Source organism: Crocodylus porosus, unplaced genomic scaffold, assembly GCF_001723895.1.
Source record: "Crocodylus porosus isolate Cpor-Errol unplaced genomic scaffold, CroPor_comp1, whole genome shotgun sequence".
Classification (NCBI taxonomy): Eukaryota; Metazoa; Chordata; order Crocodylia; family Crocodylidae; genus Crocodylus; species Crocodylus porosus.
The window spans coordinates 5,492,677-5,517,965 of record NW_017728914.1 but is presented as its reverse complement, the minus strand read 5'-3'; the positions used below and the strand labels follow the sequence as shown (position 1 = coordinate 5,517,965).

At 43.2% G+C, this 25,289-nt stretch overlaps 1 protein-coding gene across 1 annotated transcript; it reads right to left on the bottom strand.

Annotated features, from left to right (window-relative positions):
- Positions 1 to 610: 610 nt before the first annotated feature.
- ETF1 (eukaryotic translation termination factor 1) lies at positions 611 to 20,138 on the bottom strand. Its single transcript, XM_019534840.1, has 9 exons — positions 19,929 to 20,138; positions 18,430 to 18,569; positions 14,135 to 14,273; positions 12,556 to 12,746; positions 11,823 to 11,952; positions 10,771 to 10,926; positions 10,086 to 10,150; positions 4,225 to 4,372; positions 611 to 2,819 (listed from the first exon to the last, which is right to left on the bottom strand). The coding sequence occupies exons 1-9, from the start codon at positions 20,089 to 20,091 to the stop codon at positions 2,737 to 2,739; spliced, it is 1,215 nt and encodes a 404-aa protein (XP_019390385.1). The 5' UTR covers positions 20,092 to 20,138; the 3' UTR covers positions 611 to 2,736.
- Positions 20,139 to 25,289: the final 5,151 nt, after the last annotated feature.

Here is a 25,289-nt window from a genome sequence, read left to right as displayed (position 1 = left end):
GGGCTTGGGACCCTCTTGAGGTCCCCTGGAATCTCCTCCATCCCCATAGTTCCTACCCTTGCCTCCAAGGTCATTTCTGGGCCTGCAGTCCTCTGGCTGGCAATTGCAACTCCCCAGGTTCTTCAGATGAAACTTACAGACTGCAGCCCTCACCAGCCTCAGTCAGCTTCTTCCCTGGCAGTCACATGAAGCTCCCAACTGGCTGCACCTGCTCTGAACTGGCAGTCTACTTATCACCTGCCATGCCTGACTGAGCCTTAAAGTGGCAGGCACGCACTGTGCCCTGCCACACACCTTCCCCCTTAACTTTGCTCTCTCAGGTGGGGTATCTCAGCTGGCCAGTTCTCCACAGACCCACTGTGCCCTGCCATGAAGATGTTCCTTAGCTATATTTGAAAGCTTTGATATCAGGATTGTTTAACTTCTTGAAGTTAGCTTCAGCTCACAAAAGCTTGGACAATTATCTACCCTACCTTCCACTTGACTTCAGACTAAACACGGCTAACCACCTCTTTCTAATTTCTGCTGCCCAGTCATGATGCTGAAGCCATGCTTCCCTTGGAGAGTAATTGCTGATTTTAAAGAAAAAATAATAATCAAGAGTCCATGCTATATTCTTAAATATGGTTTAATACTCTTCTCCATTTCTGTACATCACAACACCAAGATATCACTGCTTGGGATCTCTCTGCAGAGGCTATATAGTATGCAAAGGCTAGGATTTTTTCACCCCCTTTTAATGTGTTTGTATGTGTAAGTGTAATACATATCAGTATATATTGATATACACATCAATATATAATGCAATATATATCACTGAAGAGAACACATTGATTAAAGAAATACAAAAATTTGGCATCATTTCCAAACTTAAATAGTAAAAATAAAAACTACAAAAAGGAGCTGCATACCCTAATGTATCATGTGAAACAACAAGCAGTATATTCAAAAATGTAAATTTACATCCAATTTTTCTGGTCTTGTCATGTCACATTAGACCCATTTACAATGGCAAAATCCAAAACATACTGCTTTGAAGACTGTATATTTGCTTGCACTTGGGTTTTGTGCAAATCTAGAGCAGAACCAATCATATAAGAAACACTTTGATATGAGATTCCAGCTTTAATGTGAAAAGCATGTTGTAGACAATGGCAAACATCAAGCTGTTTGCTGCATAATAATCCAGGGGTACAGATCATATTGCTCACACCTGATGGTCATTTTGGATCTCTAGGAGCACAGCGTGACAGAAGTTAAGACAAACTCCCCCATTTCCTTCAAGTGAAACAGGATTATTGGAACAACAGGCAAGGATGCTGCTTGGGAACAAGCAGCTGCTTTCCACCAATGTGCTAAGTGTCTGAGGCCAGTGGAGAACAGACATTAAAGAGTGTCAAAAGTACCCATCAGAAAACCCACTAACCCAAGAGACTGCAGAAAGGCCAGACCTCTTACATCTCATGCCAAATGTCAACTTAAGCCTTTGATTTAAAAAAAGAGAGAAAGGAAGAAAGAAAGAAAGAAAGAGAAAAGGATGGAGGTATGTGGAGGGAGGGCTAGAAACATAGCCATTTCTACTGTTTAGAAATGTGGCAGGCATTACAAAACTTGCTCAAGCCTGAGTACAACAGAAGTGGGTTCCCACTTCTTAGAGCTGAGCACCCAGTTTGAATGAGCACTTAATGATCAAATGAGATACAATCCTTGGTGTGGAGGAGTTGGCTCTCTCCCAGGGATGTGCTAATGTTCAGTGTACAAGTATTAAATGGTCCAAGTCCTCCTCTACCAAGGATGTAATCAACATCTCGTTAGGTAATCCTGTGCAATACTTGCTGCTATTTAGACATTTATGGTTTCAATCAAATTTACATAATCAAGGCAGTCCTAAAATAAAGGTAAACTCTTATGAAGGAAGAGCAGAGCTTAACAAAAAGTGTACCTGACTTTATTTAAGTCATGTGTATATTTCTGCTGAGACTGGAAAAAAATGAACACCAGACCATTTTTCTCTCAAAATTAAGTCTGGCAACATTTTTGTTGATTTTGTGATCAGTGAAGTGTGCTTCCTAATTTGTGGGAGCAGAGTTTTTTCAAAATTGATTAAAATAAGATCGTTTGGGAGGTTTCTACCAGCCCAGCTATTAATTTGCAAGCCAAACCTTGTAAGCCGGCACTTGAGAAGAACCTCCTCTTACTCTCCCAATATTTAGCAAATGCCAATCTATCATCACGTTTCTTCTTCTGCAGTCTAAGCTGAGAATGCCATGTAAATGGGTCATGTCACTGCAAAATGCAGCAACTGATTTTCCCCAATCAAAATAAAAAGAAACAAACCAGTAGGATCTTACTTCTATTAACTTTTTCAAGGAAGAAGTTTTACAGCAGTTAATGCATCATGAAGGTTAAAAAAAAAAAATCATTTTCATAAAATACAACCAATTTCACCATTGAGTAAAAGTAAAAACTGGGATTTCTTTTAAATTAGTCCGAAGTGGCATATAGGAACTTAGTAGCTTGCTGCTGTACTGACACTATGACAAACCAAAGTGTAGGTTTCATTTCTTTTTTTTTTTTTTCTTTTTTTTCTTTTTTTTAAATCCAATGCTTGTGGATCAAGTTCTGGAAATGTTCCAATTCTAAGGCAGGGATCTCTTGTGTTTTCCACCATGAGTTTGCTCCTTGGGTTGGATGCTGGAGGGGTGAGGCACGTTTTGCCAGACCCAGGTCGACTACCTAGTAGTCATCAAGGTCAAAAAATTCGTCATCTCCTCCTTGATATTCCATTCCCTGGAAATCCACTCGGTACCGCAAGATACCTAGGGGAAAAAAAGGTAGGTCTGAGTGTCTCCTTAATTCAATGAGCTACAAAAGGCTCATTACAAATTAGATGATTAATACCAGAGACTAGCATTTAGGATGTGGAATTCCCCATAGTAGGAATCCACAGATTTAGAACTTAAAAGCTCCAGTGAAGGATTTTATTCCTCTCCCTGCCTCCCCCAAATATTCAGGTGGTTTCCAGGGCGCTATATTACGTGGAACAAAACATTAGATACAGGAAAAGCAGCCATGGCAGCATGGCCTTCATTTTCAGGTCAGCTAAAAAACCTGTAACATTGAACAGGTCTCCGCTGTGACACTGACCATCTCCATGCAATATCTAAACTAGTCATACACTAAGGCCAAATCTACCCAAGTTAGCTTCACTGTAAAGTTTGAGCACCAATGATTTTACCAGGTGTGGGGACTTATCCCTCTGACCATGGTAATGCAAAATGCACGGGGCAAGCAATTTGTGTGTCTAGTGGAAAGCTATGCCTGTGACTAACCTCAAAGTTAGAAGGACACAACCTCTTAGGGTTGGCAGAGTTATAGCTAGATGGGGAAATAAGGTGTCCCAAGATAAGTCGTTTCTGCTGGTTTAATTAAGATGTCTACATTTCTGGTGGATGGAGGGGGAGTGGGAACAACAAATAAGTAGAGATCTACCCAAATTGCAGTGGAAGTGCGCTGTGCAGCAGCTCCTTTAATCTTGCTCTTTTTGACATGCTCCCCCCACCCCTTGATTAGTGGAGGGGCCAAAGTGGCCCTGTCACTCACTCCTAAATCAGCCAGGAAGCAAAAACTGTGCTTTCAAATGACACAGTTTTTGCCTCCCACCACTGATGGACTGCAGGGCCCCAGCAGCCCCAGTGCTCACTGCTGACTGGCCAGGAAGCAAAAACAGCATATTTAAAACCATGGTGTTCATCTCCTGGCTGATCAGCAGCGAGCTGTGGAGCCACCAGGGTCCCTTTGCCAAATCAGCATGGAGGGGGTGGGGAAGTGCACACACAATAAAAAGAACAAGATTAAAAGGAGCTGCTCCACAGTACACTTCCACAGTGATTTAAGTAGCTCATGGAGACAAGGACCACCAGGTTCCCCAGGGAAGATCAAATGGGCTATGTAGACCAGCTGGAGAACTGCTGCTAGGTAATGCACTTCATGCCAGCCTGTTTTACCACACAGACTCTTCACTATGTAGTTAAACTGAAAACAGTCACAGAGCAGACACAAATAATTCCCTCTACACACTTCATGGACCATAATTCCCTATGCAAAGCAACAGAAGTCTGGGTATGTTCTAGTCTCATGTTAGTACCAGCCTGGCTGCAAATCAGATGGCACCATCAATGTTTTATACTTGGCTTATTCCCCCTCCCCGCTCCTACATTTTACCTCCAATTCCTCCAAATCCTTTCACAAATTGGGATCCTTCCTGTGACTTGTCTGTAACGATTTCCAATGTTGCTCCAAATTTTTTGTAGTTGTTAGCAAACCATTCCAGAAGGGGCATACTTTCTATCAGTTCATGTTCCTGGCCAGTCTACACAAACATTAGAAGAGGAAAAAAGAGTCAGTCATCACCATCACTGCACCTGTTGAGGTGTCATTTCCATACCCACCCCCAATTCACTTGATGGCTTAACTAACAGAAGCCAGCACAGGCTGTGCTCTCAGCCAGGAGGCAGGCAGGTATTGATGACATGCCCGAAGTCAGACTTGGAGACACTAGCATTGTGCAAAGGTTTAAGTGCTAAACAACTGGAAGTTTTGACATGTGTCTACTTTTAGCTACCATTGCAGGGAACAGGACTACAGAAAAATGACAGAAATTGAACAAAGGGATCAATACAGCTGATATTTTGAGCCACCGGGTAAGTTTTGACAAGTGAATGTTTTAAGCTAGGTATCCTATGAACTTTTTAATAACATTCCTGATTTCTTTGGTTTCTACTTGCTAAATCCAGTAACCATACCCTAGAACAAAGGTTCCCAAACCTTTTCTTATTGCATATCCCCTTCCCAATTTACCAGCTGCCCCTGTACCCCTGCAGGGTAAGGGGGGACAGTACACATCATTGAGAGCTGTCCTCTGGTCATCACAAAGCTGGCAGAAAAAGATAACAGTAACCACAACCACTGCCTTGTGGATTGCCTTGAAAGAAGTGAAGGCTAAGGGAGTAAACCCTGAAAGAAAATCCAGAGTGGATCCCCTAAGGCAATTAAACTATTATTCAATGTTCTTTCCAGCAGCTCTCACATCTTTCCCAGCCCCACATCATATTGGTTCTGGTTCTACCTTTCCAGTGGACAAGATGGGAAAGTTGAAAAGGTGATTCTGACGTTTGGGCAACTCTTGATCACCTAGCAAACGCCCACGCTTTTGCACCCTGGAGAGGTTACTCCAGCTTCACCAATGTGTTGAAATAAATGGGAGTCAACATTACTGGTTATAAGCCATGTATCAACTGGTGTAGATCCAAGCACCAGCAGGTATTAAGGATAGGAAGGTCATTACACCTCACTGGCAAACTACTGCCTGCCTCAAGCTGGGCAGCCCCCAGCCAATAAAATGTGTTCTTGCCAGTCTGTTGCTTCAGTGGGTGCTTGCAGCTTAGAGATTCAACTTGCAAGCAGACGGCTATCACACACCAGCTACTACAAAAAATGAGAAGAAAAACTTTCAATCCTAGAAAGATTGGAAGTTGGAATGTATGGACAATGAACCCAAGTATATCCAGTTACCTCCAAATCATTGACAATAAATGCAAAACTACAATCATTAATGAAGAATTGGTGAGACAATGTCAATACCATCACTCTACAAGAGACCAGACTACCAGACACTGGCTGCCTAAAAGAGAACTACACTTTTTTTCTGATGTGGCAAACAGCCTGAAGAAAATCAGAGAGCATGGTGTAGGCTTTACAGTAAAAAATAAACTACTGTTTGCCATGAAACCTCTCAGACAAAGGTTTTGAAAGATCAATGGTGCTTCAACTCACTTCTGCCTCTGGTCCTGTGAAACTCTTGTGTATACACTCTCAACTTTCACCCAAATCAAAGGGCAATTTTTACACTGAGCTTAGTGTTTTAATCAGAAATATTTCACCCAATGAAAATATTGTCCTGTTTGGAGACTTCAGTGCAAGGATCGGTGCTGAGCACAATGCCTGGCCTCATTGTTTGGGCACCACTGATATCGGCAAAATGAATGGAAATGGATGTTTGCTCAAGTTATGATGTTCGGGCAATGAGCTATGTATAATGATTTTTTTCTTCAATGTGAGACCTCAACACAAGGCATCTTGGTGCCAACCATGATCTGGACACTGCCAACAAATTGACTCGATTCACCCGCTCACAAAACTTCTGTGATGTAATCATTATGCAATCCTATCAAATACTGACTGCGATACTGATCACTCATTGGTATGCACTAAAGTCAAATTGCATCCTAGGAAATTGTACAAGAGCAAGAAACTCTCCTTACTATGAATAAATGCCACCTGACTGAAAGCTGAAGACAACATCATCTCTATTCATCAACACTCTCTGCAGGGCTCTATCATCATGTAAGCGGTGTAGTACTGCTGAGGAGAAATGGGTTCAGCTCAAAGGAGCCATCTATCAGACTGCCTTGGTCTTTTGTGATGCCTTGCATCACACCTCAAATGATTGGTTCAATGAGAACTCATCCAAAATGATCCCATTCACAGAAAAGAAACAGTCATCTCTGCTAAAATACAAGTGTGACGGTAGCCAACCCAACTTGCAGATGCATCGAGAGATCTAGCAAAAGGTCAAACATAGTGAGACTGTGTGCAAATGATTATTGGCTACAACTGTGCCAAAGTATCCAAAAAGCTGCTGACTGAGGTGACACGCAAGAAATGTATGGGGGCATCAGGAAAGCTCTCAGTTCTGTTCTAAGGAAGACCACCCCTTTAAAAATCCTCCACAGGTGAAGTCAATGCCTGCAATAAGCAGATAGAATGATGGGTTAAACATTACTCAGAACTCTACTCTTGAGAAGATGCGGTCCGTGACTCCTCTCTCGATGCGCTTGAAAAACCTCTCAATCCTGACAGTGCTTGACAATGAACCCGCCATAGATGAAAGAGGAAAAGCCACTGATCAGTTTGCTTGTGGTAAAACCCAGGTGTGGACTGCATACCAGCTGAAGTTAAGTGTGGGAAGGCTGTCATTCTCCTCAGTCTGCACAAATTGTTTTTAGACAGAGTGACTATGCTTGCATTCTCTACATCATGAGGAACTTCACCTTCTCTCCAACACATACATAATTAAAAGGTGATATGAGAGACCATAATAACTATTGTGGTATAGCCTTACTTTGCATCACTGGGAAGCTGTTTGCCAAAGTTGTGCTGCAAACCCTTATGGACAGAGTCTACCCTGACTCTCAAATATGGTTTCAGATTTGGTAGATCCACGATGGATATGATATTCTCCTTGAAACAGCTACAAGAAAAGTATCATGAACAAAGGAAATCTCTAGGGCTGTACCAAGAAAGATTTTTTTTGGCATATATCAATGGCTGATTATTAACCAGCCATATAGGCTGATATCAATCTGATACGCAGCCCAGTAGCATGGAGAGCAACATCCAGCCAGCAAGTCTATGAGGCGGAAGGGGCATGGCGGAGGGAAGGGATATTGCTGGGGGAAGGGGCGGAGGCACCCATGGTAAGGGAGGGAATGGGGCTGCCCAGCCATGGTGGACAGCACCTACCCCTGCTCCCTCCCTCACCACGGAAGCCTTGATCTGTAGCCCCCATGCCTCTTCCCCCCCTCCCAGACTTGGAGGACACTGCCCTCCAAGCTGCTGGGCTGTATTCCTGGCTACATGCATGCTACAACTGTGCACATGCATGCAACATTTAAGTTGATGACATTATCAGTTACACTGGTCAAATAAAGCAGATTGCTAATAATGTCAATTTTCCTTTTATTGGTGCTTGTTTGATATGGACCAATATTATCAGTGCACCTCTAGAAATCTCTACACATAGCATTTATTGACCTCATCAAAGCTTTTGATCTCATCAAGCAGAGACAGTTTGTTCTGAATCTTGAAGATGACTGGCTGCCCTCCTAAGCATTGTCAAGTCCTTCCATGTTGGTATGCGTAGAACAATGCAGTTTGATGGGTCATGTTCAGAAGAATTTGAAATCAAGAGAGTGGTGTCAAACAGGGCTGTCCTGGCTCTGATGTTTTTTGGGATTTTCTTTGCTGTCCTACTTAAAAAAGTGTTCAGTGGCTCTTCAGGAGTATACCTCTGGACCAGATCCGATGGGAAACCTCTTTAACCTTGCTTGTCTCAAAGCAAAAACAAAATACCAAGAAGTTCTTCTCCATAAAATGCTCTTTGCCAATGACACAGCAATTGTTAGTCATTCAGAAGCAGGACTGTAAAGTCTCATGGACTGCTTTTCTTGTGCTTGTGACGATTTCAGTCTGACCATTAGCCTAAAGATGACAGTAGTCATGGGCCAACAGGTTGACTGCCTTTCTGAAGTTAAAATAAATGATGAAAGCTTGGAAGTGGTTAAGAAAATGACTTACTTGGGCTCCATCACCTTGCAAAATCTTAGCTTGGAAGCCAAAATTAATGCTCGCATTGGAAAAACAAATAATGCCATAGGTAAACTTCAAAAGAGAATTTGGAAAAAAAAAGTGCTCAGTCTATCAACAACGATGTACATCTACAGTGCTTGTATACATAGCTCTCTATTGTATGGCAGCCAAACGTGGACCCCTTATGCCAAGGAAGAAAGAAGACTGAACAGTTTCCATCTTTGATGTCTCTGCCATATTCTGGGCATAACATGGCATGACAAAAATCTCCAATATCGCTGTTCTGAAATGGGCTAAGGTACGCAGTATGTTTGTGCTCCTGAGACAGAGATGCCTCCACTGATTAGGGCATGTGAATCGCATGAATGAATGCCCAAGAATATACTCTTCAGTGAGCTAGCCACTGGCAAACATCAACTTGGATGGCTCAAACTACATTTTGTTGATGTCTGCAAGAAAAACCTCTGCAAGCTGTGCATCGAAGGCCAACGCTGGGAATCAATTGATTCGGACTGCTGAGAGTGAAAAGCCATCATGACACAGGGTCTACGTTGCTTTGAAATGGAGAGGGTCAACAATGAGATACAGAAGAGACTTCAGAGGCAGGTAAGACAAGACGGTACTTGGCACACTGGCACAGGCTTAACTGAGTTTATATGTGCAACTTGCCGAAGGATCTACTTGTCACACACTGGACTCCTCAGCCACTCAAGAAGCTGTGGTGGTCCTTGGTAACCCACAAAAAGTACAATCTCCATGATCTCCTGAGACTGATGGCTACCAATGATGATGTACCTCTACCATTATACATTTTGTATTTTAACCCCTTAAATGCCAATTATTTTTATTAAAATTAAATCTGCATTACACAATTTTGCTAGCTTACACCCTACAGATGTCTTGTGTACCCCCAGGGGTAACACATACTACAGTTTGGCAACGCCTGCTCCAGAACAAGGTCATCTAACTGGCAGCACTTCAGAAATTGGCAAGGGTGATCTCAAAGAAAAGGCAAGGCAAAAACAGCTACATTAGCTGGCTCATCAATACACAAGCTCGGTCTCTTCAATGCTGTCTACGAAGGAGTCACTTTTTCAGAAGGGACAAGCTCTCTCCCAGGTAAAGGAAAGTAATATCGAAGAACCCTAGAAGTTCCTCTAACCCATGACTGGCAAGAGGTTCCACATTCAGTGGACTATCATACATCTGTTCCTCACTTACCTAGAGGCAGATTCCCCAGTGTTTCACCTGCTATAGTCATTTTGATTTGACCACTTACAGGTGTGAATGCTAATGTTTCACAGTCACTTTGCTCTAGTGCAAGGCATAGCAAAGAGAGGGGGACAAGGCAAACATCAAGTGGAAGAGGATGTGGTGCTTCCCAGTCCCCTTTATACTGGCTCCTTTGTCTATGAGCAGCTGTGGGGGAGGACCCGAGAAAAAAAAATCTAAGTAGTAAAAAACAAGGGGCAAGTCTCAAGTTCTACTCGAGGTGAATGGGAACAACTACAGGGTAGTCCATTAAATCGCATGTTAAAGCCAGAAAAGAGGACAGCACTCAAGCATTCTGCAACAAATTAAGTGTGTAGAGATTCAAAGGCCTGCACCAGAGTGACCCTTCCTGAAAGTAGCACCAAACCCAGCAGATTAAATACCTCTTTATCTGTGAAGTGGGATTTATCTTTCTCTTGTTCTGGTGTCAAATACAAGATCTTCTCCTCTATGGAAGAAACACAGTATGAGAAATTTGCTGCAACTGCCCAAAGTAAGTTAGGAGCTAAAGACTGAGAGAAGCAGTCACTAGGAGTCAGACCTCCATCTGCACAGCCCTTCTGCCTGTCTGGGGAGGCTGCTGACAGGGCAGGACAGGCTACACACATAGCCACTGCACACCTCCAATGCAAAAATGGGAAGAGGACCTGGACATTAAGGGACAGACAGAGCCACAAGGGAATGGTGCATCTATCCCAAAGGCAGCCAGACAACCAGTACATACAAATACATGTCTGGGTGGTAGACGGATAGATCACTTTTGCCCCCATGTTATGCACTACTAGTGCATTTGCCTGCACATGAAGTCACACCTTCGCAGAGCCAAACCCTCTCCATCCTCACACAGGGTAATCCAATCATGTTCATACATCCTGGAAGACATTAACCTTTAGAAATTCCCATAGCCAGCCAGTAACTATTAGAGCCACCAGTGGAGGCAGGGGGGGAGAAAATTAGAAGATGGACTTTTGCCCAACAGAGGTTCCCTCAAATGCAAAGAGAATGTTTAATAGCTACCCACCAACACCACCCAGAGCTTTTTGGATCAGGTCAGATGTGGCCACATACCTTCAGTGCCTTGGCAGTGGAGAACGTATCTCATTATATCCAGGTTTTCATAAACTATCAGTATCTCTACTGCTCCCATTTCCAAAGCCTTCAGTGTATCTTCAACACCAAAGCAATACTTCCCTGAATCCTGACTGATTTCATCAAAGTATCGGCCTGCATTCAGAGCACAGAGAAACAGACTGTCACAAACATAGATCATGTCATATGGGTTTTATAAAATCTATTTTTTTTTTAAAGCAAGTGACCACAGTAACACATTTGCCTCCTTTTCCTGAAACAAAGGCTCCTCATGCTTTGAGAGACTGTCATATGTACTCGTTCACTTGAAACTTACCTTGGATTCTCAGTGATTCATGGTCTCATTTCAAGTAAATGCTACATACCTTTATCCCCTTCAACAAAAGACAGCCTACTAGTATGAGCCTCTTACTACATTTTTGTATTGGCAGTGCATGCACCCGCTAACCAATCACAAAAGGGGATCATTTCTATCAGTATCTTTAAGGCAAAGAAAATCTTAATTCTTATTTTGTTGGAGATGGAAGAGACCCGAGTAGGGATTTTCCCTAACTGTGCTGGGAGGTCTGAAACTAAGGATGACCTTCAGAAATAGGAGGGAAAGATCATACAGCAGCGGTGGGCAAAATGTGGCCCATGGGCCAGATGTGGCCCACCAGGCCATTCTATCTGGCTGGCGGGGCCCCTAAAAAAGTAAGAAAATTAATATTTATCTGCCCCTGGCTGCCTATCATGCAGCCCCCTGATGGCTTGCCAAAAGTCAGTAAGCAGCCCTCCACCCGAAATAAATGCCTGCCCCTGTCATATAGGTAGGTTGGTTGGAAATGGGGAAAGGAACTTTCAGCAAGTTCCTGTAGCAGTTGAAATGATGCTGGGAGAAGAGAAGGGCATCATGACTGATGATTTCTGCCCAAGCCTTTCTACCAGTTAGGACTGAGCTACTGCAAAGCAGGCAGCATCAAGAGCAGCATGCACAGCAATGCAAGGGATACCCATCCATGGAGTCAGCTCAAAAGGTGGTGTAGTCATACCTATTAGTTTCTTCTCTTGAATGAATTTCACGTTGGAAAGGACTTCGGTGGATAACTCAATTGCTTGATTGAATCCATTTTCTCCACCATATGAGATGTCAACTAGTTTCAGCACTTTGGATTGCAACCGCTATCCCCCACAACAACAAACAAACGAACAAAAAAAAGAAAAAAAGAAAAAGCCAGCATTAGGCAACTTATAAAGTAGCACCTGCCATAAAGCTCTCTCAAAGCCATCCAAACAAATATTTGGTGAAAATACTGAGGTTAATCTGTCTTAGTTCACTTGCATGCAGGGGTTCTGAGCATAAGGTATTTATGTACCATGTTCAGATAGCAAAACCAAACAGATGAGGTTTAGCAAAGTATAATTCTACTAAAGTCATTGCTTTTACTGTGGAACCCAGACAAGGATGAATAACCCTATAACCCGCAAGGCCAGATTTTCCACAAAGTACACTGTAATAATGGGAAGCAAAATCCAGCTCCTTGCAGAGGGTCATTGGGATTTGACTTCCTCCCTAGAAGAACAGCCCACTCTAGATTACCAGAATTTCACAACTGAATCAGATCATGCTCAGATTAAGATGTTGCAGTTTAGGATTTCTCCTGAGATGCATCTGGTGGCAGCCATGAGTCACTGCCTGTGTTAGCACTACTATGCTACTATGAACTGGCTCACTCCAGTAGATAGCTTATGCTTCATTCTGCACACAAGACTACATTTCCTCACCTGATCAAACATGTCAGATTGACTTAGTTCTGTTTTGAAGTCAGCTGATCCAGCTAAAACGAGACCAGCCACATTCACCTTGTCACCAGAAATGAACAATTGCACAGCTGTCTCTGCTACCTTCCGAACATAGTTGTGTCGCTTTTCCATCCTCAAACGAGCAAAACGCAAGGCAGACTGACCTCCTCTACCTTTAAGAGAAAGAACAGATCTCATGTAGCAAATCTGAAAGACAGAGAACTCTTCTCATGGAAGCTAACACATGATCCCAACTGGGTCTAGAATAAATTAACCCAAGGGCTGATGCAGTCTTCAGAATTAAGTTTCTACAATAAGAGGAAAAAACATCCCACTAAAACAGCATGAAGTGACTACACATAGTGTCCCATTAACAACTGATGACTCTCTACATGCGCTTTGCATAGGAAAATGTTTCACAGACTAGAAGGCAGATCCTATTCTACTCTGCATTAACTATTTCAGGGACTCAAGCAACAGCAAGAGAGCAAGGTGCACCTTGGAATAGCTGATTCAAGGAGGCATGAGCTTTCATAGGCAACAACCTACTTTGTAGGTTGAATACTACATGAACCAGCTAGACTCAAGTCAGGCAAAAGACAAGGCAGGATGGCACCTTGCAGTATAACTGGTTCAAATAGTATCTAACAAAATAGGTTGTTGCCAATGAAAGCTCAAACCTCTCTAACCCAGTTACAGTCTAAAGTCTACCCTGTCTTTTGCCTGAGCTGAGACTAACATAGCTAACCACCTCTCAGTGGATGGCAAATGTCCATGGATGGAGTCCTCCCCTCTCCTGCTTACTGCTTTTCATGACTGAATCCTAAAGCTAAGACAAAAGGGTGTTAAAGAAGTTAGGGGCATTAAAGTTGCTTCAGGGATGGACAGGGTGGAACAGGATCGCACTCAGCCACCAAGTAGATGAAAAAGTATCTGGCCCTCATGCTTACTTCATTATGTATAGTATTGCATCAATACAACACTCATTTCACGCTGGTGCTGTCTCTTGTAGGGAGTTCCACTGGTGTAAGTATGCGGGGCAAAAACTAGATGAAATAGGAAAAATTATTAACCAAGACTATGCAACAGCTGGTTAAATATATTATTCAGTTTTAATATCCTGTTCCATAATATTTGTGCAACTAACCTGCGTTTCTAGCTGTACTAAATTCTCATGCAATATTACATGAGATTTTCCTATGGTATTTAAGATCCATTATAAACTGGTGTTCTTGAGAAAGTTTGTAAGTGGCACCTAATTTTAGGGGAAGACTTCATTGGAAAGTTTCTTTTTAAAAAAGGACTGACATTGACAAGTCAACATGGTACTCAGCTATTTGAGACTAGCAAAAGACATCAGGAAAATGCATTACAGGATTCCAACCTAAAGAACCAAACCAACATTACTCATATTTCTGCTTCAGTGGCTAGGTCAGGTAGAGATTTCTTCTTGGGTGTGGAATGGAACTCTGCCTCAGGATTTAACTGCACTTTAGGCTCCTGCCCCCAAAGCTTTCCTTCCTACTGAAGGCATTTTAGATCTGTTACTGCATTGCATTACCATGCTTCTTTGGGAGATCCACAGTGAATTTGTGCAGGACTTCTCTTGTATTTCCTTGAAGAGTTCCAAAGAGTGCGCCGCTACCATCTATTACGATAAAACCGAACTTGCTGTCATCAGACAGCAGTGCCGTAAGAGCCTGAAATGAAAATAAAATATGGATTACCAATAAACACCATCTACTGATATCAGTGCTTTGGCCCCACAGCTGGTTAATGAAGAGCATCAGGCATGATACAGATTAATGAAGCCACAGATCAATGGTTCTGGCTGTTTTAATGAAGCAATCAAGACCAAATGACAAAATAAAGGATCCAAGAATTCTCCTGCATGTTGTGTATTCAAGTCTAGTGTTGGGGCAAGAGGTCACGGGTTTTAGGCTGATGGTAAGTTTTCCAGATCACTACTTTACTGCATTGCTTATAAGGGAGAGATGTAGCAGGAAAGGTTTATGTGCATGAGGGGAAAGTAGAGGAATCACAGTAAGATTAACTTGTACCTTTGTGAACCCAAATTACCTGGCCATCCTCAAACCATATTCTTCCCAAATGCATGCAAGTGGAAACAGGAACTAGTTTCCCTCCCTCCTTCCAAATGTTCCTGCCTAAAGAATTTTGCTCCATCCACTGATCTGGCTATTCGGCAGCGGAATGGATTTAGCTTCTGTTCCATCAGCCACCCATGCAGCCCAACCGTTAGCTAGGCAGCAATCAAGGAGATTCGCACTTGCCCACACGAAGATTCCCACAACACTGAGTCAAAATCCACAGCAGCCATGACAACTCTCATCTGCAGGGATGAGCAAGTATGAACAGTAATCACCCTCACATTGCCTTATTAGCTATGGGCAGAAGCCAGGAGAGAAGAGAGAAGATAGCCACAACCTCTGGGGAAAAATTATTACCTCCAATCTTCTCTTATGCAGCAGCAAAAGTTAAAACAATTCAGCTTCATGTTCAGCAGTTAGCCATTGCTTCCTGCTCTAGTCAATCCTTTAGGTTGGGGTGCTCAGCCTCCAGACTGCAGGCCTGATGTGGCCCACGGGGCTCCTCACAGGTCAGTAAGTTTGGTAGCAGGGGAGGGTGACCATTAATATGGCCATACTTCCTCCTATTAAACCCCATTCCCTGCACAGCTGGTAGGAGCCAAGCTAGTCCCTCCACCCCACCCCACTTTTGGGTAAGGATCAGGTCACACCCCCTTCCCCGCTGTAGGGCCATGCTGGGCCTAGCCAGGCCCCTTTCCCCCACTGAGGATGGGCCATGCCCCCTCCTGCCCAGGCTGGGCCGCACCCCTTTTCCTCCCCACTAGCTGGGTTAAGTTCCTTTCCCTGCAGTATGCAGAGGCTGGTTTGTTTGCATGGCCAGAGGGTGCCTGCTGTGCCCTCACTGGATTGGGAACACTGGCTGCATCCAGCCCATGGGTGGACCAGGCACTGCCAATCCAGCCTTCCAGACAAAAAGACGGGGCACCATTGCTCTAAATCACTATCACCAGTTAGGACTGGTCATCTCCCAACACAAACTGTTTGCACCTTAGTTTCTCCAAAGCAGGGAGAAGCATTTCAAGTAGCCATCAAGTCAGGATCAGCTTGTTCAGTCTGACTCCAATTTTTTCCTAATCCTAGGTCAGGCATTCTAGAACTTGTAAGCAGTGCCTGAATTAATGCTCTTCCTACTCTTCAAGAGTCTCCATTATGCTAATTCTCAGCAAGTGAGGCCAAACTTGTGTGCATTTGCCCTTGAATGAACTACTGTCCACCTACATCTGCCAAGTTAAGCAGAATAGTCAGAAAGCTCTTTCTGAAGTTATATTTAGAGTGGCAATAAAGGATCGGGGAAATGAAGAATCTGCCCAATTACAGACCTCTGGTTTAATACTAGAAAAAGTTATGGTTTTAGCTTACAACATAGGAACTTAAGCTGCCTGTGTGCCTGCCAGGTAACATTAATGTAGTGAATGGAAGGAACATAAAGCATCTGTCATCTCTATCCGAAGTCCACACAATCAAACCTACTGCTTTCAAGCTTAAGGGAGGGGATAAAGGTTGGGGGATGGGGAAATAATCATGGAAGCTAAGCAGCTAAGATTTGTTGAGACATCTTGGCCAAAGTAAATATTTTTATTAATATATGAGCAGTGCTAGTGAATGAGAGAAGGAAGTGGAATATTAAATTGCAATCTATTTGCAAGCTTGGATGCTTATCTTGCTGGGGTCCTTTGACCCTAGCTGACCTTCCTGCCCCTGCGGCAGGGGCTGGACTTGACGATCTTCAAGGTCCCTTCCAGCCCTAACGTCTATGAAATCTATGAAAAAAATAATTGGGATGGAGAGCCAAGTAAGTTGTATGACTGGGATGAGCGCTCCAACCAAGATATTCAATTAAGTCAATATAAATCCTAAACTTAAGCACAAATGTCAGAGTTCGTATCCCTGTTGGGAGGTTACTTCAATTCCACACTTGCAATAAAATTGGCTTATCAGATTTAGTGATTGCCAAGTAGAAAGGCACCTAAAACCTGTGTTATTTATTCAGTCTTATTTTAAGTAAGTATCAAATGATCACGAACTCCCTAGTTTCCCCTTCTTCCTCACTTTGTATCTGGATTCTGTTTTTCTAGTGACAGAGCCTAAAATAATGGCCTGTTGCTTTTATTTAGGACATTCCCTCCATTTGGGTCACACTTTTTTCCAACTACAGTTTGAAGATATGTTCTTGTTCTTTTTCTGCAGAGCAACTACAATCCAAAATTTGTTGAGGTTACCAAATCAAAGATTCCACCCCCTTGTATTCTAGCTGGAAGCAGGGATCCAAGGAGCCAAATGTGCTGTTGTTGTATTGTGATGAAAATGTCAATGTGCCATGTAAGTCGTGTTGTCAATCTGCACTGGAGAACAGAAGACAGCATGCTATTCCACAACCATGCCCATTCTGCAGTGCAGAACTGCAAGTAAACTACAGACATAGGGGAGCAGACAAACAGAAGGGCCATTACTGGGGCACTTTCCTATCTGTACCTACTATCACAATTTCCCCAAAAGACTGACATGCTGACCAATACAGTCTCAGCAAGGGCTACCTTTTGTTGCACTTCCTGATCCTTCTCCCTCCCTCTTCAATCTTGGGGTCTACCTTCCTTGCTGACCTTCCCTTCCTGTTCTTCCTTATGATCTCTTCCTGTAAGTGTGCTGGTAGAGGAGTCCTAGCAGAAGTGCCTTGTTTAGTAATCAAGGTGGGGGCCCCACCTCAGCTGGCTGAGACACAGCTGTCAATGCCATCAACTTCTTACAGATTGAGAGGCTGTTCTCTTACATGTGGAGAAGCCCATGAAAGAAGAGGCAGGGATGGGAGTTATGTACTAAATCTCTCAGGAATACGAACTCAATTCCTGTAGCATTTCATTCTCAATACCACAGCACCTAGGAGGGCCAGTCACAGTCCAGGATCCCTCAAAACAAGCTTTCCAGGGTCAAAACAGTCTTACAAACTAGGAATTCAAAAGATGTGAACAGCAGCAAGCACTGCGGTGACATTCCAGCCCTATTAACATGGGTCCCACATGCTGACTTCTTACTTTAGAGAAGCATCCCAGTTTCAGGTACCAGGTAATTCTACCTCAGTTTGAAAAGGGTTTTATCACTGCAAGTCAGTCACAGGTGCCAAGAACCAGTGTTAGAATCTGTTATGAATTCTAGCAGTCTTGCTCCATTCAGCCATAGGACTATTTTCAGGGCTGTTGCAGTTTGCACTGTTTTAGGGAGCTGAAACATGCCTTACGTTGCTCATGTGAGTCAGGTGAGTGGCTGCCTGTGTGGTAGTTAACCACATTTTCTGAGGCTGAAGAGTTTCACACATGCACACACACACAAAAACTAGAGATAGAAAGCTGACAGCAAGATGTGTATAAAGACCAGCAATGCTAGATTAGTTTGGCCTCACCTTGTGCATAGCATGGAATAAGATTTCCACAGCACTCAAGTGTCCCCAGTTACAAAGAGAAACCTGAACCTATGGATTATACAAACTCATAAAAAAGACCCACCTGAACTATGAAGTTCTGATACAATTTGAGCCAATTTAGTCCAGGACAAAAATCCGCCTAGCAAATTAAGATTTCTGAATACTAACTGGTCATAGGCCCTTCTACAGCATTTTCCATACAAGGCAGAGTTTCTGCTGCTACAGAGAATGTGACCCCCACCACTTATGAACTGTTTCAGTTAGCCTAGCAAAGTTCTCTGAAAAACTGTTGGCTACAGAAAGACGAGCAAACAAGCAAAGGACTAATCTTACCTCTGTATGGAATTTGTTGTCACACAAATACAACGATGTATTGATTGGTTTGAATGGTTCAAAGTCTATGTTGACTTTCTTTTCTTTTCCTTCTTCCGTCACAATTGTTCCACAGTAAACAACCAGACCATTTGGAGGTACTATAAAGGACATTTTAAATAATAAAATTTAGGCTACTAAATATCAAATCCTACCATCCATCACTTAAAACTACAAAAACCAGGATGCCAGAAATTAAGGCATAGATTTAGTTTGACAGCATCTATTTCCCTTTACTGTACAAATTCCCACCATAAAAAACAAAACAAAAACCACCTCTGAAGGACTTGTGTATTTGAGGGAAGAAACAAACTTAGGAGGAAAGCACAAGGTCATTTCTAGGAAATGGCTGAAAGCAGGAAACTTACAGATAGGAGAACAACTTGCTGGTAACTGAATGCTTTGTTATGACAAATACTTTGGTGGGGCTTAGATTTTTAGAATTTGTACCCAGCTGTCAAGCCATGAGCTGGGAAGCAAACATGTACAGTTTGTAACAGGTGAATGAAAACTAAACAGCTTTACCCTTCAACAAGCTTTAGTTAAAGCACCCCTGCTGCCATTTTTCAGCACAGAGACACTGATACACATGATGCTCTGGGTGCTTTAATCAGAGCAGCTTCAAGAGCTGCTCTAATTAAAGCACCTCTCCCTCTCCTTCTCCACCACTCCCAGATCACCTGGATAAACAGTTTTGAGGTGGTACCTCTCTCCTGGAACTGGTCTGATCCTATAACCCTTGGCCTAACTGACCTAAATTGGGCTACTTGTCTATGCAGCTTTAAAAAACTGCATGACTGGATCCTTCCCTTCAGAAGCACATCTCTCAGGATCAATTCAGGGTTTGACTCAAGGTACACAAGCTTTTCAAGTGTGAACATGGATACCGTTTCATGCCGACAGATAATGGCTCCCATTTTTTGTGTGGGTGACCCCACTTCCGGTCAGTTTCCAACCATAGATATTATCATTAAGTTTCCATGGAACTCACAACCAACTTCTACATTTTCCTTTTAGTGTGGGAACTGCCAGTCTAATCCTGTTGATGTCAGCTTGGCTTGTCAGTGTTATTTCAGTTCTTAAGATTTCTAAATTTAGTCTGCAAAACAAGCCTTAAGGTGGGGGAAAAGGGTGCAATTATGACAGTGCTCAGATCCTCATAGGCATGAGGATGAATCCCACTGCTCTAAGAATGGTACAAACATGTCAAAGGCAGTAGAACAAATCAACAGAAAGGCCTTTGCACTTTAAGGGGAAAGGATTCAAGGAAGTTTCCTTAAGAAAGACATACTAATAGCAATAGAGAAAACTTGTGCTGCAAGTGCCATGAGCAGTCAACAGGCCAAAGCAACCAATTCAAGCTTGTTCTTGTCAGTCTGTGACAACAGCCCATGACTATCTCTGAGGTAAGGAAAGTTTTGAGGAAAAGTAGCAAGCATGAGTCCAAGGAAAGGCATTACCTTTGTTATAGAGTTTGAGTCTTTGCTGTACAGATGTAATGGCTCCCAGAACTGAAAGGCGATTCACTCGAGACTTTATGTTTGAGGCGGTACCAAATTCATCTGCTAACATTTTTGCCACTCGTGAAATCTGGTCTTTGGGGGGAATGATCAATGATATCATGCTGGTGCCATTGCTGAGGAAGAAAAGATTTAAATTAGCATACAGTTTACCAACACATTAAAGCAGTATACATTGATGGGTGCAAGAAGACAGGCAAGTGGATGTTATGAACCACATCCTAGGATAAACTGGGTGCCTCACTTTACCATTCACACCACACTCATTCTCCTTGCACCATCTAGTCAGCTTACTGCCTAATGCCTTTAAGGTCTTCAAAGCAGCATGTTGGGTCCTACCATAGGCAACGTGTAGGGAAGGGGGGGGGGGGGCACATGTGCCCACCCTGAGATTGGTCGCAGCTGAAGCCACTGCTAGCTTCTGCAAGCAGTTGCTGCCCACACCTGCCCCCTCCAGCCCCCCTCGCTGCCAACAGTAGGTGGTCCCCACCACTGCTGTGGTGCCCCCTCAAGTCACAGGAGCCACCAGTCATTCATGGCTCCTAGTAGGATAGCTACCTAAATGGCACTGAATAAAAATCAGCCTTGGTGTCACCCAGTACCTCTAAGTTGCAGTTAAATCCCAGAGGGGTTTGTTGTTTAATGTGAAATGCTGAATTAACAATGGTCATATTCTAGCTAAGGCACATGAAACTTCATAGGTTCTTAGACTGGTGGCTTGCCATCTATCTCCTTGTTACCTCTTTATTCTTTGCTCTCTTTGTTCACGCAAGACAAAAGTAGAGTGAAAGGCTAAAAAGTTACAGAACCCAAAGACTAAGTCTTTCAGACTCTAGTACAAGAAGCTAAAAGGAAATAAAGGTGCCAATGCATGTCAGAGGAAACAAGTTTTAAATACCATAATCCTGGTGACTGCATGGTAGGCACGTACATCTGCTCATTTAGTATTGCTAACTCCAAGAACATTCCAAAGTCCTGTCTTCTGCTCCTTGGCCTATATCCAATAAGGAGGACTTGAGCACCAGAGGCAGAACTTGGATGTTTCAGTTACACCTTGAGTTCAAAACCCCCCACCCAGCTGCTGCCAAACACAACAAGGTGGTTTCCTGTTTGACTCGAATGTTCTCTGGATACCTGCAGTTCTGCTTCTGCCCACGTTCAAAACTGCTGAAAAATAAGCAGTCCGGTCCATCACCTGCCAGGCCTGATCAGGATGCACAAACTATATGTCCTTGTGCTCGAGTCCACCCAGGCTCCCAATTTAGGCATACTCTGGGAAAGCTACTCAAACAATACTTACCCCACAGCCTGCACACATATTGTACATTTTCCAGGCATTGGGTAAAATGCACACAACAGAAACCCAGGATTCGCTCCTCTCAGTCAAGTACCCAGTGTGAGTAGGAGGCATAGAGAATGCCTGAGGAGTGGGACAGCCCTTTGAGAACTGTGAGATGGATTTGAATCACTGGGCTCAGAAGAGAATATAATCCAGGTCTCCTACTTCCTAGGTGAAAGCCCTAAATACTGAACTAACACCTGGAAGTGGAAACCTTTCATCTTTGTACTGAGTCCTTTGAAAATAGGCACTTTCCCTTAGAGGATTTGGGTGGTAAAGGACAAGTGGGCAGAGGTGACTCTGAGGATCTTTTTCTGCTTGCCACTTTGTGCATCTCAGGTTGGGAAGTCATCAGATTCTAGTCAGCTCCCTTTTCTACTGCAGTAGCAGTCTGACATGCAACATTTGTGCTACATACACAGTGGAGAAGAATTTTAAGTATCGCTGCTGGGTTTTTCATGGAAGTTACCTATTATTATTACTATTATTAACGACTTTCATTTCAGGCCACATCTGATCTAAGAACATCCAATAAAACAAATCCCTTATCTTCAGGATGAACAGTCAGTTTTAATATCAGAGCTTCCCACACACTAATTAAAAACAGCTGTGAAAAGTCACTTACACACAAGTTATTCCCAGGAGGAACTCGTGACAGATCTGCAAGCACAACTCTCAACTTCCAGGTTACATCAGCCAAGAATATTCTATACTACTCAATTAAAGCAGCTGGCTACACTGCAGAATGGCAAGTTCCTCAAGGGTGCATAACCTCCTGTCATTCCCAGCTGGCTCCTTTAAGCAAAAAGCTAATCACAATGAAAGCACCTCTTCCAAACTATGCGCTTACTTCAATAAATGCTACTTTCAGAAACAGCGAGGTACTACCTCTGAATCTACCTGAAACACTAGGAGACAAGAAGCTTCTTCAGATTACACTATTAGTGGAAATCGGTTTACTTGCTGCCTTCCCCTCCAGTCAATCAATGATGTTGTCACATCCCACACCTCCCCCTTAACGAATTCTACACACTTTGTACACTCGCAGCAAGGCCACAGAAGAGATATTTCAGATCACATGACCCCCCCACTGAAAACACTGAGATTATACACTGATGGAGAAAAGGGCACTGGTGCAGAACACAAGGAGTAACCATTGCTGAGGTTTGGTAGTCCTGTGCCTCCTGGTCTGCTACTGGCAATGTTATCTTCTCTTCAGAAAATTGTCCAATCACCTTTCAAATCCTAACTTCACTCCATGTTCTTGTAGCCGCCTACCTCGTAGAAGTCTACACATTCTTGGCATGTACTACCGTACCTCTAAGGAAAAGGTTCCCTCAGGTAAGGCAGCACATGCATTGGAGTTACTCTCAAAAGTAACTAATAGGTCTTAAGGCTCTGCTCTTTGTCCAGCACATCAGTAATGTCCACATCCTCCATTCAGTTGAAAAGCATACCCCATGACTTATGGAGAAGGCATTTCTCAGGTTTAACATACTTCACTTACTCAGCTAACACTACTTCAGACATTACTCTTTCTATAGAGAAAAAACAAAACAAAACAAAACAGCATAAGAAGGATGCCAAACAACCTACTGCAGTCTTACTCTACTTGAAGCTGGCAAGGAAGCAGTCAGATGATTCAGTTACTCAAGTGTCATTTTCCAGTTTCTGTGTCATCTCTCAGCAAGACTAAGATTATGTGGGCCTGTTTATTAGTTTTTTGCCAACACTCTGCTGCCACCTGCTGGATACAAGTTATCCACCAAATTACTTTTCATTAATAGACAACACAGAAGTTCAATAACCAACTATCTGCACTGTCTTTAAAACACAATGCTCTGGGTTCCCAGATTTCTTTGCTTTGTAGTGGTTTCCCTACATGGAACTGTGATCTGTGAATGCTTACAAGAGATGCAACCTCTTTCTGTAAATTAAGACAGAGAAAAAGAGAGATAAGCAAGGATTCAACAAAACACCAGCTCAAGGGAATTTGCACAGACAGTCGCTTTCTACTGAAGAACTATGTAGCTCTGACACCAATAAGATCACAATAAAACTATCAAGAAATAGTACACTGGTGCCAGCAGCAGCCTGCCACAGGAAAGAGCTTTCCCCTTCTCAAAGCAGCCACACATCTGCATGTAAATTGTGCTGTTTGACAGCAAGGTCTGCATTCATGTAAGCTCAAAGTTGTATTGGTCAGATACAGCACCTTGTGATAAACTGCAAGAGGGACTCTGGCACCACCGTCTTAAACTTGTCTAAGACTAACAAGTGGTTATTGTGAACGGTATTCTAGTTTTAAGATGGGTCCCAGGTCAGGCAGACACTAATAACCCCTTTGCCACACTGTCACTGCACTGAATGAGGATTTCTACATGCTGCACATATTACAGGGCTCAGTGTCTATTATATAACTCAAGTGATGTTATAAAATATACTCTTCAGAGTGAGCCAGGCCCTAACCTAGGTAACCTGTACTCAAAGTCCACTGCTCAGCCTTCCCTATTTTCGTTACTACGTAACAAGTGGGCGGAAACCGTTTCAGCACTTGCCAGACCTAACTTTTATACTGAGGTGTGAGGAACTGTGCTTCACCATGCAGTGTTTGCTTCAATTAAGTCTTATAATATAGAAGAACTCCAAATATCAAAGGCTTGGCAGGAGACATGGAAGTTATTTGGATTAAGGGAGGGCTCACACTGGCAGCTCAGCACAGAACTCCTGCTGGAACTGGCTCTTCCTGTTCTTGTCCTTCCAGGCTGCCTGTGAACCACATAAGCCTGAAGAGCTTCTCTCACATACAGGCACACTGGATTTATACCTCTAACAGACAGCTATTCTAAGATGTCTTCCTCAATGTTTTTAAGCAAGGTCAAAAGCTTATCCTACATCAGCTGGAAGAAGCTCAGTCCCTGGTGAAACCCTGCTAAAAGTTGCAGCTGAAGCCCTTGCGCTACAACACATCAGGGAACTTTTGAGCTGGTACAGGCACAATCGCTGTCACCTGCAACAGGCAGGGCAATTTGTCTGTATGGCAGCTTTTCTGCATGAATCAGTGTGCCAAAGGTATCTGCTCAAAGGAGTAAGCACCCTCCATACAGAGCAGCAACAGATGGGGCAAACTACCATACAGGGGAGCTGAAAGAAAGGCCTGGACAGGTAGTTAAACATGCCTGGGGGTTCTTGTCCACACAGCAAAAAATGCAAGGCAGCAATTATGTAGCAGTCTGGCAAGGTAGAAACACTTGACTTGATTAGTTACCATGGCACCCAACCATGCTGGGTGCCAGCCATGCCAGCCAGTAATTGGTAAATTAACTCAGAATTAGTGTGGCCTGGGCCACAGCACATGCCAGCATTAGCAGTTCCAGAAGAGCCAGAGAAGGGCAAAATCTGAAATGTCTCCCAGGTTTCACTCCAGCACAAACTGAATAGTCACAGTGGCTCCCAAACTCTGAAAGATTGCACACCAATTTGAAACCATACAACCTTAAGTACCACCAACAATTTTTTGTCATATAAAGTAGTTACAATAAATCTGTTAATGCATACCACTGACCGGCTGTCTGTGTACCACTGGTGGTATCCGTACCACAGCTTGGGAACCACTCCAACATGCTTTCTGGCCTCCCCATGTATAGCAAGTTCTTCTGAGGTTTTCAAAAAGTTCTTAAGGACCTGGGCAGTCTACTCTGTAGTCTGACTGTAGCCCTGGAGTCTTGCTATAATTAGAGCTTTTATTCAGTTGCGTAGGGCATATAACCAGAGGATTTTAGTTGCAGTAAGGCTTAGTTGTTGGTGCTACTAAGGTAGCAGTTATCACTCCTATTATTATGTGATTTAATCATTTGTTAGCCATGTTCTGCAAAGAAAAAGTGAGCAGCAGTGGTTTTTGTAGACACCCTCCTCCACTCAGGCTCCAGGGTGCTCAAGAGTTTCCCTGTTATTATTTTTGC